This window comes from Cyclopterus lumpus, chromosome 2 (genome assembly GCF_009769545.1).
Source record: "Cyclopterus lumpus isolate fCycLum1 chromosome 2, fCycLum1.pri, whole genome shotgun sequence".
In the NCBI taxonomy this organism is placed as follows: domain Eukaryota; kingdom Metazoa; phylum Chordata; class Actinopteri; order Perciformes; family Cyclopteridae; genus Cyclopterus; species Cyclopterus lumpus.
The window spans coordinates 11,311,169-11,324,446 of NC_046967.1; the positions used below are offsets into that span (position 1 = coordinate 11,311,169).

At 47.4% G+C, this 13,278-nt stretch overlaps 1 protein-coding gene across 3 annotated transcripts in view; it reads left to right on the forward strand.

Moving 5' to 3' along the window:
- Positions 1-245: 245 nt before the first annotated feature.
- Positions 246-13,278, forward strand: part of LOC117740608 (sodium/potassium-transporting ATPase subunit alpha-1) — a 29,542-nt gene continuing 16,509 nt past the window's right edge. Inside the window, exons 1-23 of one of the 3 annotated variants that reach the window (XM_034547118.1) lie at positions 246-432; positions 820-930; positions 3,284-3,343; positions 4,254-4,355; positions 4,492-4,593; positions 4,677-4,790; positions 4,877-5,011; positions 5,324-5,441; positions 5,534-5,802; positions 5,882-6,190; positions 6,605-6,739; positions 6,899-7,091; positions 7,176-7,351; positions 7,447-7,583; positions 7,990-8,140; positions 8,264-8,432; positions 8,535-8,689; positions 8,789-8,912; positions 9,002-9,147; positions 9,246-9,376; positions 11,276-11,377; positions 11,500-11,591; positions 11,916-12,083. In XM_034547118.1, coding sequence (XP_034403009.1) covers positions 421-432; positions 820-930; positions 3,284-3,343; positions 4,254-4,355; positions 4,492-4,593; positions 4,677-4,790; positions 4,877-5,011; positions 5,324-5,441; positions 5,534-5,802; positions 5,882-6,190; positions 6,605-6,739; positions 6,899-7,091; positions 7,176-7,351; positions 7,447-7,583; positions 7,990-8,140; positions 8,264-8,432; positions 8,535-8,689; positions 8,789-8,912; positions 9,002-9,147; positions 9,246-9,376; positions 11,276-11,377; positions 11,500-11,591; positions 11,916-11,944 — 3,072 coding nt within the window. In that variant the 5' untranslated portion in view covers positions 246-420 and the 3' untranslated portion in view covers positions 11,945-12,083. Of the gene's footprint in view, positions 433-819; positions 931-3,283; positions 3,344-4,253; positions 4,356-4,491; positions 4,594-4,676; positions 4,791-4,876; positions 5,012-5,323; positions 5,442-5,533; positions 5,803-5,881; positions 6,191-6,604; positions 6,740-6,898; positions 7,092-7,175; positions 7,352-7,446; positions 7,584-7,989; positions 8,141-8,263; positions 8,433-8,534; positions 8,690-8,788; positions 8,913-9,001; positions 9,148-9,245; positions 9,377-11,275; positions 11,378-11,499; positions 11,592-11,915; positions 12,084-13,278 lie in introns of those variants that run through there. The other 2 variants (XM_034547135.1, XM_034547127.1) reach the window with 2 other exon arrangements.

Sequence of the window (13,278 nt, forward strand, 5' to 3'; positions counted from 1 at the left end):
GAAAAAGAGGAATGGATTGAGGGAGACTGAATGAGAGGGAGAGGAACGGAAACGGTGAGAACAAAACAGGGAAGTTGAGCAAGATCTAGCCCTCCCCTTTCTCCTGTAGTCCTCCTCCACCACTGCAACGCCCCCTACCCCACGCTACTATCTCACCTGTCCAGTTTTACCCATTCCCAACCCCCCCTCCCCCTACACCCCCCACCAAAACTCCTCCTCCTCAGGGCAGGTGAGCCGCTTGTGGGTATAAAGGTATGCTAACGCTGAGCAGCCTATCTTCTCTGCTCTGGAGAGTGCGGAAGACTCAGGGCTGAGGGAGAGAGAGAGAGAGGGAGTGAGAGAGAGAGAGAGAGGCGGGGTAGGAAAGTTGCAATTTAAAAAGACAATTGGATTGAGTGTTCTCAGACGTGCATTGCAACCATGGGGCTGGGAGTAAGTATCGGAGCTGTGTCACAGGCTTTGGAGTCTCTAGGTTGAGCTTCAGTTCTGAGCTCAGATCAGTTTTTGTCACGTTATGGGTTCAGCTTGACAGTTGTGAAGTGGTACTTTGTACCTTAGTTTCGAAATGTGCTTGTGCACGCGTTCACTCTTTTTTTTTTTTTTCAGGGGGAAACTCTTTAAACTACTTTTTTCTTTCTTCTCAAATGGGAGATCTTTTACGAGAGTCGTTCGCAATCCTTCCAACAATGATTAACACACGTTTTACAGCATGTTTGAACAGCAAAGTCGACTCTGCTGCGGCTTCCACAGCCAAAACCTCCACACGTGTGCTCCAGCTCTTGCTAAGACGCTCACTCTCTCTCACTTTCTTCCACCCAGAGAGGGAAAGATGAGTACAAATTGGCGGCGACCTCGGACGGCGGGGGCAGGAAGGCGAAGAAAGCGAAAGGGGAGAGGGATATGGAAGAGCTGAAGAAAGAAGTGGACCTGGTGAGTACACAAAAGAAATGTAGAAACAACACTGTCATTGTCTGGGAGAAGCACTGTTTCCTTTGGGGAATATTTAACTTTAAAAGTGTCGTAACCGTCGTGAATCAAGGGAGGAACCGGCGTTTGACCTTGTTGAACCCAACCACCATTGTCCTCTCCTACACGCTTAATGACAGCTTTGTTCGCGTTCACACTCTCGGCCGAGACGAACCTCGGCTTTGACCTCACGGCCGGTCACATGAGATGCGGCTGCCCGTCCGTTATTTCAGGAAGATTGCTACTTGCACGCCTGCGTGTGCTGTCGCGTGTTATTAAGGAGTTCACACGCTGCACTTAACGTCCAAGTCACGCTTATCTAGATTAGAAACGTCGGGAGGCTCTGTTGTCATTGTTGTCTTCAGCTTCTATCAAAACACACGAACCCAGCCGCCGGTAAACATCCATTAACGCTGCTGAACTCTCAGGATCACACGCGTGTTCGTTCTTCACCTCTCAGCCCACAAACGAAACTGCGCTCGGGCTAAACTGGAAGCACGAAAATAAATGTGCCGAGTCGTGAAGTTGCGCGCGTGGAGGTCGACGTGGTTTTCCTGTGTCAAACAGTTGCCTCAATTTCCACTCGTGTCAGCCTTTTTTCTTCTTTTTTTTTTACCCCCTCGGCCTGTATCTCTGGCTGGCGGGCTGGAGGTCATTTCCCAAGGTCACCGAGGGATTCCTGCATTCAGTTCATCCCCAATAAATGAGAAGAATTAATGACATCATACCGCCCACTGTATGCTAACATGGTGGCATTTCACAGGCAGATATACACTTATTAAAGGGTGGATCCGTAACTTTAGACTATTGTCTCGTTGAAGACAAAGCCTCCCTTATGTTGGAGGAGAGTGTCCTTCACAAGGTCAGTTCACAAGGAGGCAGATTCAGGCCTCAAGTTCATCTCAAAGGAGAGTCCAGTGAACCTGTTCAAATGTCTCATAATAATCATTTTCTGTCATTTTGCTGTGTTATGGATGCAAGCTGCTCTTTGACCTTCACAAAGGTCATCCAGTGAAGGTTGACGGATGCTGTCAGTTTAAAGTAAAAGTAACTTTTACCAAACACTGCAAGTATAGGAATGCGATGGCTTGTTGCCAGTTTTATAATAATTTATTTTGGATTAGTGCAGATTTCTTTCTGCAACAGTCTCTTTCCCCTCAATGTCACTCAGCAGGTCACGCAGTGCTGTTGGTTATTAGGTAATAAAAATCCCATCTCGGTGACATATTAATGATTATTGTCTTAACTAGATCTCAAAGTCTGCTGCCGCTGAAGGACATCTCATTGCCATAGCAACGGTATCGCCCCCGGCACGCCATAACCTCCTTAACTTAGCATATCATTTACTACCATTACCGGAACGCGGCGTCTTCCGGAAGGTTTGATTTGGGGAACGAAAGAAACGCTGATGATCCTCCGGGTTTCAGATCCGAACCACTTTTAAGACGTAGTAACACCGTAATAAGTGCGAAGGTGAGCCGACGCGTTAATCATTATTGCACCATCGTGTGCAATTATCCGGCGGCGTCAAAGTCCAAGCGGAATATTCCCATAGCAACACATAGCAACCGGGTAATTTTTTTAAATAAAAACCAGACAAAGTAGTCCAGGCGTCAAATAAGGAAATCCTCGGCGGGCTTTAAAAGAGCACTTTGCTCGCTTATTATGATGCAAAAGACGGTGGCATTTGCACCATTATGTAAACGGTGTGCATACAGCACTCCACAAGCAGTGGCTGTGAACCGTCCTCCAAGAGGTCAACGTGGACACACAATGGGTCGCACTGAGGGGGCGTGAACCGATGCTTCATTCATTCATTCACGGGAACAAAGCCGTCAATCATAAAACAGGTCGCTGTTCAATCATATGCAACACGACAGAATGGATATCTTGTGCTGCTTTCAGAGGAAAACACGTCAACTGTGCAGAGAAATGGAAAATGTGCCACGTGCATGTAAACCAGCGTCGGCGTCTTCGCTCTCACGCACAATACTCTGAAGGTGGGAGTCAGATATTATTGCAGATCATACAAATTACGCTGGAGGAATCTCTCTTCACTCCCTCGCTGGGGGCCGTTGTCCAAGAAGGTACTCGATTCTCTGGTTGCTGGAATTAGCATTTTTCTCCCTCGGCTGTATCATTAAAAAAAATTTGATTGCGAACCGGATTAAACCCCTTTTTTTTCTTTTTCTACACGATAAACTCTATGATCATTTAATTACCTGAAACAAGACTTTCCTCTGATGTTCCTCTGATCATACCTTAAAAATGATTTGAGCTAATGTCTCTCTCTCTCTCTCTCTCTCTCTTTCCATAGGATGATCACAAGTTAACCTTGGATGAACTCCACAGGAAATATGGAACCGACCTATCCAGGGTGAGTGCTTGTCTTTGAGGATGTGTGATCCACAGAGGCCGATAAGCCAGAGGGACGACCTGACAGCACGAAGTCAAAAGCACTTTCACTTGCAGATATTTAGTGTGCAATGTAGTGGAAATGATTGTAATGGGTCAGTTCAAACAAATTACTCCCTCTATGCCCCAGTGGTGTTTTTGCACAATACTGTACGGACAATATTGACACAGAGAGACGCGTACTCCCAAAAGGGAATAACAAACACAACTGTCTGCACGGAGAAGGTTATGATTTGAGTAAAGCTGACGAGAGGCCGCGAAGGGTCACCTGACTTCCTGTCAACAGCACTGAGCTACGAGGCCGTTTTGTAGTTTCTTTAAGCCGCTTGTTAGCGTGAGAAAATGTTAAAAAACTGTTAAGCGTGTGCTAATCACGGAGCTTATTTCAGCTAAATGTGACTCGGAAAAAAAAGGGAACTCGTTTCCTGGTTTTTTGACTCATTTTACTGCAGCGCCCCATAAAGACCTTCAGTCACTTTTGAGTTCTTCTCCTTTATTTTGTGCGTCACCGAAGACCTCGTTGAAGTCTAATAGCAGAGATGCAGCCCGTCTCCTCTCCCTCCGCGATGCACCGCTAACTGCACCTTTTGCTCTCTAATGATTTGTGCAGCAATTGTGAGATTACTGAGATCTTCACTCACTTTCTGTTGTTTTTTTTTCAAGCTTAAATCCACCACCTCCTTGAGTAATAGCGAGTTATGTGTTGAGCAAATAAAAACACTGTCTCTGACTCGTCCCTCAAGTAACAGAGCAACAAAAAACAGGACTCACAGGTTCTTCTTTCAAGATTCTCCTGAGGTTACGATGACATAACCGCTCGCACCGACTGTTCCTGCTGTCAAACCTGCTGTCTCTTTTATGTCTCTTTTTAGGGTCTCTCCAACGCCAGAGCCAAAGAGATCCTGCTCAGAGACGGCCCGAACGCCCTCACGCCCCCCCCCACCACGCCCGAATGGGTCAAGTTCTGCAAACAGGTAAAAGTAATCAGTCAGGAGTGCCACGGAAGCCTGCTTTGCATACTCAAATACTTGTAGAATGCAAATGGGGTCAGAGTCTTTGCAGACTGTAGAAACCCGGCTTGAAACGTGTTGTTTTTATGGCGTCTTCCAGCTGTTTGGTGGGTTCTCCATGCTGCTGTGGATTGGTGCCATCCTCTGCTTCCTGGCTTACGGTATCCAGGCTGCCTCAGAAGACGAACCGGCCAACGACAATGTAAGAGGGTGTCTTTGTTGGGGTGAGATGAAAAGTGAACACCCCCAGAGATGAACCGACTGACCCTTTTCTCGCCCACTCAGTTGTACCTGGGCGTCGTGCTTTCCGGCGTCGTCATCATCACCGGCTGCTTCTCCTACTACCAAGAGGCCAAGAGCTCCAAGATCATGGACTCCTTCAAGAACCTGGTCCCACAGGTGCCCCCTTCATTCACACCTTTATTTTATTTTTGTTTCTCCTCCGTCTTACGCAACGTGGTCTCCGTCATGTCTCGTTCTCGTAGCAAGCCCTGGTCGTCCGTGACGGCGAGAAGAAGAGCATCAACGCCGAGGAGGTGGTGGTCGGAGACCTGGTGGAGGTGAAAGGTGGAGACCGGATACCCGCTGACCTACGAGTCATCTCTGCTCACGGCTGCAAGGTGCGTGCCTCAAACACTCGCTTTAATCTCACTTGTGGAGCAGTGGGTGGAAACAGCGCTTAAGATATTAAACATTCATGTGATTTACACACCATTCAGTCTGTCGTGGTGAAAGAAATACTGTATGTTGTAGGTGTGGTTGTTAAGCATCCGTTTACTTCCTGACTGGCTCGACTTGTTCCCGAGTTGAACTTTGATTTCGGTTGAATTGCGCCATCTTACAACAATGACAGTCATTGTTTTTGAAGTCCCGTAGGTGTCACTTATCTTTTGGTCGTTTCCTCCTTCCTTTCCTACTTCTCACTCCTCCAGGTGGACAACTCCTCCCTGACCGGCGAATCCGAGCCTCAGACTCGTACTCCCGACTTCTCCAACGACAACCCGCTGGAGACCAGGAACATCGCTTTCTTCTCCACCAACTGTGTCGAAGGTACGAGAACCAACGCGACGCGAAAAGCCCATTTAAGCCCCAAGTTAGAAGCAAATGAAAGACAATGAAAGACAATCCGTTGCTCTCTCCAGGTACCGCCAGAGGAGTCGTCATCAACACCGGAGACCACACCGTCATGGGTCGCATCGCCACCCTGGCGTCCAGTCTGGACGGTGGCAAAACTCCCATCGCCAAGGAGATCGAGCACTTCATCCACATCATCACCGGCGTGGCCGTCTTCCTGGGCGTCTCCTTCTTCGTCCTCTCGCTCGTCCTCGGGTACGGCTGGCTGGAGGCCGTCATCTTCCTCATCGGCATCATCGTGGCCAACGTGCCGGAAGGTCTCCTCGCCACCGTCACCGTGAGTCCTCCGGCATTTCTCCCCGGGTCTCATTTCCGATAAGACTACGATATTAAAGCTCTTCTTCCCGTTCCTCCAGGTGTGTCTGACCCTGACCGCCAAGCGCATGGCGAAGAAGAACTGCCTGGTGAAGAACCTGGAGGCCGTGGAGACCCTGGGCTCCACCTCCACCATCTGCTCCGACAAGACCGGCACGCTGACCCAGAACCGGATGACCGTGGCCCACATGTGGTTCGACAACCAGATCCACGAGGCCGACACCACGGAGAACCAGAGCGGCGCCTCCTTCGACAAGAGCTCCGCCACCTGGAACGCCCTGTCCAGAATCGCCGGGCTCTGTAACCGCGCCGTGTTCCTGGCCGAGCAGTCCAACGTCCCCATCCTGAAGGTGAAGCTCATTGCCGTTCGAGAACCGTCCCCTAAACGTTAACTTGGCAAGAAACTTTTGGGAAATAAAATGCAGCCAAATGCACTAAACATCATTATTAAAAAAAAGCACTCGACATAATTAAAGGTCTTATACATAGCTGCAGCTACAGCAACAGGTGGCCAGACAGACCCATTGATTTATTCCTTAATGAGTGCTGAAGAGTGCATTTCTTTCTCACACTGCATCGTTTTGGAGGAGGTTCTTTTAATCTCTTTGTGGAACGAGTCAATTTAAGATAACCTGAAGTCGTCTGTTTCATCCTCCTGCCCTGTACCTGGAATATGTCAATCATAAATATCTCTGTCATATCAAATGTTCCACCGTATTGTAAATAAAGACTCGATCCATATGATCCAACTCTTGAATCCACAGAGAGACGTCGCCGGTGACGCCTCAGAAGCTGCCTTGCTCAAGTGCATCGAGCTGTGCTGTGGACCCGTTGGCAACATGAGAGACAAATACGACAAGGTTTCTGAGATCCCCTTCAACTCCACCAACAAATATCAGGTAAACAACCCGCAGAGTTTCCCACAGCCTCTAAATCTGTTCAACCTGTCCACGCAGGTGAAGTGACGCAGATCTAAATCCCCCCAAATGTTGAAATGCGCCCTCTAGTGGTTGGGTTCTTTCATGTCTTTCAAATCCAGCCTGGCTCTTGTCCCACAGCTCTCCATCCACAAGAACACAACTCCCGAGGAGACCAAGCACCTGCTGGTGATGAAAGGCGCCCCGGAGAGGATTTTGGACCGCTGCTCCACCATCCTGCTGCACGGCAAGGAGCAGCCTCTGGACGACGAGCTGAAGGACGCGTTCCAGAACGCCTACGTCGAGCTGGGAGGACTTGGAGAGCGAGTGCTGGGTACAACGCAGTCCAAAGTCTCCATCCGTTTGTCTTTCTAATGTCGGTGGAGGAAAAGTAACGTGTGAAGCGTCTCCTTTCCAGGTTTCTGCCACTTCAGCCTGCCCGACGACCAGTTCCCAGAGGGCTTTGCTTTCGACACCGAGGAGGTGAACTTCCCCACGGAGAACCTGTGCTTCATCGGCCTCATGTCCATGATCGACCCCCCTCGCGCCGCCGTGCCCGACGCCGTCGGCAAATGCAGGAGCGCCGGAATCAAGGTGCGTCTTTTCCCACCTGTGCAGCGCGTGTTTCGGCATCATTTCAAGACCACGAACACGATCGCATCCCTTTCATACTTTGTCTTCTCCCCCAGGTCATCATGGTGACAGGTGACCACCCCATCACAGCCAAGGCCATCGCTAAGGGCGTGGGCATCATCTCCGAAGGCAACGAGACCGTGGAAGACATCGCGGCCCGCCTGAATGTCCCCGTCTCAGAAGTCAACCCCAGGTGAGTACACAGCCGCAGGTCTACTGTCCCTAAACACACACATTACAAATACACGCTATTTGTTAACCGATGAGTCAGAATCACATTTATATAACTAGGAAGGTGCATACCGATGAATATAGGAAGATAAATTATAAAAGAATTGAAATAATGACTTTAAACGTCTGAAAATAATTGACAAAACATATGTATAATGTTTTATTTCTTGGAAAAATACACTATCCTGCACCATGGGACTGATGGTATGTAAAGTGAAGGTCAGATTTTGATCTTTTTGCCATTATTTTAATCAAGGCGTGTTTCCTAAAGGAACTTCCTGTTTCCCCATGAGTCTCCATGATTATACCCAGAAACAGGATGTGGGATTACAACCGCTGTCCTAACACTGCTGTGATTTCCTCTCCAGGGACGCCAAGGCCTGCGTGGTCCACGGCGGCGAGCTGAAAGAAATGACCGCCGAGCACCTGGACGACATCCTGAAGTACCACACGGAGATCGTCTTCGCCAGAACCTCCCCGCAGCAGAAGCTCATCATCGTGGAGGGCTGCCAGAGACAGGTGAGCGTCACGGAGAATTTAGGAGACACATACTGACACAAATTGGGATTAAAAGCTCCGTTTGTCCTCGTTATTCTGCGTTGTCGTTTAACCCCCGGAGTCCGCTCTCCTCCGCGTCCGCAGGGCGCCATCGTGGCCGTGACGGGCGACGGCGTGAACGACTCCCCCGCCCTGAAGAAGGCGGACATCGGCGTCGCCATGGGCATCTCTGGATCCGACGTCTCCAAGCAGGCCGCCGACATGATCCTGCTGGACGACAACTTCGCCTCCATCGTGACCGGAGTGGAAGAAGGTGATTGACGCTTATGACACCTGCAGAGATGTGGAAATGTGGCAGCATCGTGTAACCGCTCGATTCGTCCTCGCCACATTAACCTTCGTATTACTTCATCAGGCCGTCTGATCTTTGACAACTTGAAGAAGTCCATCGCCTACACTCTGACCAGTAACATCCCCGAGATCTCCCCCTTCCTCCTCTTCATCATCGGCAACATCCCCCTGCCGCTGGGAACCGTCACCATCCTCTGCATCGACCTGGGAACTGACATGGTGAGCGACGGCATATCAGACGTGTGGGTTTTTCTCACAGGAAAGCGGCTATGAAAATACTCAACCGTCTCCTTTTTTAATTCACTCGTTGCCTCCCAGATCCCCGCCATCTCCCTGGCTTACGAAGAAGCTGAGAGCGACATCATGAAGCGACAGCCCAGAAACCCCAAAACGGACAAGCTGGTGAACGAGCGGCTCATCAGCATCGCCTACGGACAGATCGGTAAGCGCAGAAGATTGTCGAACCCTCTTGTGGAAGACGGACGCCGCTGCGTCTGAAACAGAGCCCTCAAAGTTCTTCTCCTCTGTTAGGCATGATGCAGGCCACAGCCGGGTTCTTCACATACTTTGTGATCCTGGCGGAAAACGGCTTCCTCCCCTACGACCTGCTGGGCATCCGAGTGATGTGGGACGACAAGATGGTCAACGACCTGGAAGACAGCTACGGACAGCAGTGGGTGGGTACCGCTCGTGTGTTTAATAACGCCTCGGTCCGAAGAACAGAAGAGGACTTGTTCTGACCTTCTCCTTTTATTAAATGCTCTCTCTCCACCAGACATACGAGCGCAGAAAGATCGTAGAGTTCACGTGTCACACGGCCTTCTTCGCCAGCATCGTGGTCGTCCAGTGGGCCGATCTGATCATCTGTAAGACCAGGAGGAACTCCGTCCTGCAACAAGGAATGAAGTATGTGCACACGCCGACACAGTGACTTCCAAACGTACACATCTCGAGCAGTTCCTGGTAGTTTTAGTCTGTCTGACTACTTGTATTAACGACGCACGCTGTAATGAGGAGGAAAATGAAGGTCTTTTAGAGTCGGGGAGCCGAAGAGAAAAGCTCTCCCCTCGTCCTCGAACGGTCCTAAATCGATTAGGGTGCTTCCTTGTTTTTATTCACGAGGTGCCGGCACCGATGGCCAGTCGATTCCACCGTACGAGTCCCTGTACTGTACAGAAAGTACCCAAAACGGGCCGTTTCAGGGGGTGAAATGTCCCCAACACTATTTAGACTCTGGAGTCAATAAAAAGACTTTCCATCGTCATAAGAGTCAATTAAAAGACAAGAGTCAATAAAAAGACTTTCCATCGTCATGAGAGTCAATTAAAAGACAAGAGTCAATAAAAAGACTTTCCATCGTCATAAGAGTCAATTAAAAGACAAGAGTCAATAAAAAGACTTTCCATCGTCATGAGAGTTAATAAAAAGACTTTCCATCGTCATAAGAGTCAATTAAAAGACAAGAGTTAATAAAAAGACTTTCCATCGTCATGAGAGTCAATTAAAAGACTTTCCATCGTCACAAGAGTCAATAAAAAGACTTTCCATCGTCATAAGAGTCAATTAAAAGACTTTCCATCTTCATAAGAAACAATTAAAAGACTTTCCATCTTCATAAGAAACAATTAAAAGACAAGAGTCAATAAAAAGACTTTCCATCGTCATGAGAGTCAATAAAAAGACTTTCCATCTTCATGAGAGTCAATAAAAAGACTTTCCATCTTCATAAGGGTCAATTAAAAGACAAGAGTCAATAAAAAGACTTTCCATCGTCATAAGAGTCAATTAAAAGACTTTCCATCTTCATAAGAGTCAATTAAAAGACTTTCCATCTTCATAAGAGTCAATTAAAAGACTTTCCATCGTCATAAGAGTCAATTAAAAGACAAGAGTCAATAAAAAGACTTTCCATCGTCATAAGAGTCAATTAAAAGACTTTCCATCTTCATAAGAGTCAATTAAAAGACTTTCCATCGTCATAAGAGTCAATTAAAAGACAAGAGTCAATAAAAAGACTTTCCATCGTCATAAGAGTCAATTAAAAGACTTTCCATCGTCATAAGAGTCAATTAAAAGACTTTCCATCTTCATGAGAGTCAATTAAAAGACAAGAGTCAATAAAAAGACTTTCCATCGTCATGAGAGTCAATTAAAAGACAAGAGTCAATAAAAAGACTTTCCATCGTCATGAGAGTCAATTAAAAGACTTTCCATCGTCATGAGAGTCAATTAAAAGACTTTCCATCGTCATGAGAGTCAATTAAAAGACTTTCCATCGTCATAAGAGTCAATTAAAAGACAAGAGTCAATAAAAAGACTTTCCATCTTCATAAGAGTCAATTAAAAGACTTTCCATCTTCATAAGAGTCAATTAAAAGACAAGAGTCAATAAAAAGACTTTCCATCGTCACAAGAGTCAATTAAAAGACAAGAGTCAATAAAAAGACTTTCCATCGTCATGAGAGTCAATAAAAAGACTTTCCATTGTCATAAGAGTCAATTAAAAGACTTTCCATCGTCATGAGAGTCAATAAAAAGACAAGAGTCAATAAAAAGACTTTCCATCGTCATGAGAGTCAATAAAAAGACTTTCCATCGTCATGAGAGTCAATAAAAAGACTTTCCATCGTCATGAGATTCAATAAAAAGACTTTCCATCGTCATGAGAGTCAATAAAAACCCCGACCTGACCTGAGAGTGAATTCTTCCACTATAATTATACTTATTTTATACCTCAGAGTTCGTATAGAATCACCTCAGGTCAATAAAAGTAAGAACTGTTCTGACTGTGCTTCCCTTCCACAGGAACCGTATCCTCATCTTTGGTCTGTTGGCGGAGACGGCTCTGGCTGCCTTCCTGTCTTACTGCCCGGGCATGGACATCGCTCTCAGAATGTACCCTCTCAAGTGAGTAAAACACACACACACACACACACACACACACACTAGGGTGTTTTCACTCATTTCTGTCTTCACTTCCTCAAATGTGTAATCAGTTAAACATCAGCTGTGTCTGTGTCCCACCTTAGGCCGTGTTGGTGGTTCTGTGCCTTCCCCTACTCCCTCCTCATCTTCCTGTACGATGAAGCCAGAAGATATATCCTCAGACGCAACCCGGGCGGTAAGAAATGACTGACAGCCGAGGCCTTTGTGTCACACGCTTAGTGAATGCAGGGCGGGGCCAGGTTTGATTTAATAAGGGATTCCTTTGTGCTCAATACAATAATTTCAAAGCTGAGAATGCGTCGTGACGAAGCCGAATATGTCGAGAGATTATGAGATAATTAGCGGTGTGTCGGTAAGACGACGTAGCCTTTAGCACGCGCCGCGAAGACGCGTCTTTCAGGCCTAGAAATACTATCCTGTATTTGACCTGTCAGTCAACACGAGGGGCGATGATGTCACCCGGCGGCCCGTCCCTAACTGTGTCCCTCTTGGTTTGCAGGTTGGGTGGAGCAGGAGACGTACTACTGAGTCCACACACAGTCAGTGCTGCATCGTTATTTACTGCCACGTTACACAAAGAAAACACAAAGCATGGATGAAATAAGAATATTTTGATGTATATGTCGTTCACAATAAAACATTTCCGTACTACTGTACATTGATGCCAGTTGGGAACTTGTCTTGTTTTCGTTGTCGCTGCTTCTCTCGACGCTTGGAGGCTAAAAACAGCTTTCCGGGGGGTTTTGATGCAGGATGTTGTTTCAAGGTTCAATAGATATGTACCAGCGAGTCGGGTCCGGTGACCCGCGCAGGGGGATTATCCACCTGGACGGTTCCTAAACTTCACTTCTGGAGTCTGATTCGTGTCACAGAGGGGGAGGGGGGGGGGGGGGGGTAAACCCTCAGAATAAAGAGAGAGAGAAATCAAACACAAGTGTTGGATGTGCTGTTTATACTTGTTTACTATAAAGTAAACAACCGACCATCACAATCAAAATCAGTTGGTTCTCCTCTTGATTGACTAATCAGTGTTATCTGAAAACTTTATTTTTTAATCTTCATTTTCCCGGGATTTTATCAAGCATCAGAGCAGTGTGTGTGTGTGTGTGTGTGCGTGTGTGTGTGTGTCCATTATCTCAAGAGTCTGTCACAATGGCGTTTTGCGATGGATTCGCTTTGTTGAGCGCTAATGCAAAGTGGCCCTCTCTAGTGCTATCTACTCTGGTGTTTACCGTGGTCATTATGAACGCCCCCTTCCCCCTCAAGCCCTCTGATGTGTGTGTGTGTGTGTGTGTGTGCATCGTCATACCAACCTGGTCACAGATGGCCTGCTTCACACACACACACACACACACACACACCTATAGGAAAACACTCGAGCTCGTAGAGGCAGAATATGACCAGAAGCGTCTTCACAGGCGGTGACTTTTACAGCAGAGGGTGCTGGTGGGAGACAAAAGGATGGAGGGATGAGAAGAAGAGAGAGAGAGAGAGAGAGAGAGACGTGATGAAGAGTTGGAGCAAGAAAAACCGCGAATGTAGCGTGCGTGTAATTAATCATCCAATTATGAGATGAAAAAGCATGCTTGGTTCATATTTTTCTGATTAATTGTCATTTCGATAATCAGTATTATTGCAGTGTTGAGATGAATGGGGGGAGGGGGGGGGGGGCAGCAGACAGACGGTATCATACCTTCATCCTCCGTTCACAAGCAGGGCCCCCCCCTGAACGTGCCTGTTGCTATGGCAACTCTCTCTCTCTCTCTTTCCCTCCAACATCTAAATAAAATCTGGTCTATTTATAGAGCAGCGCTGGCAACACATGGACGTGGATGCACCCACCGAAACAAAACATGGAGGAT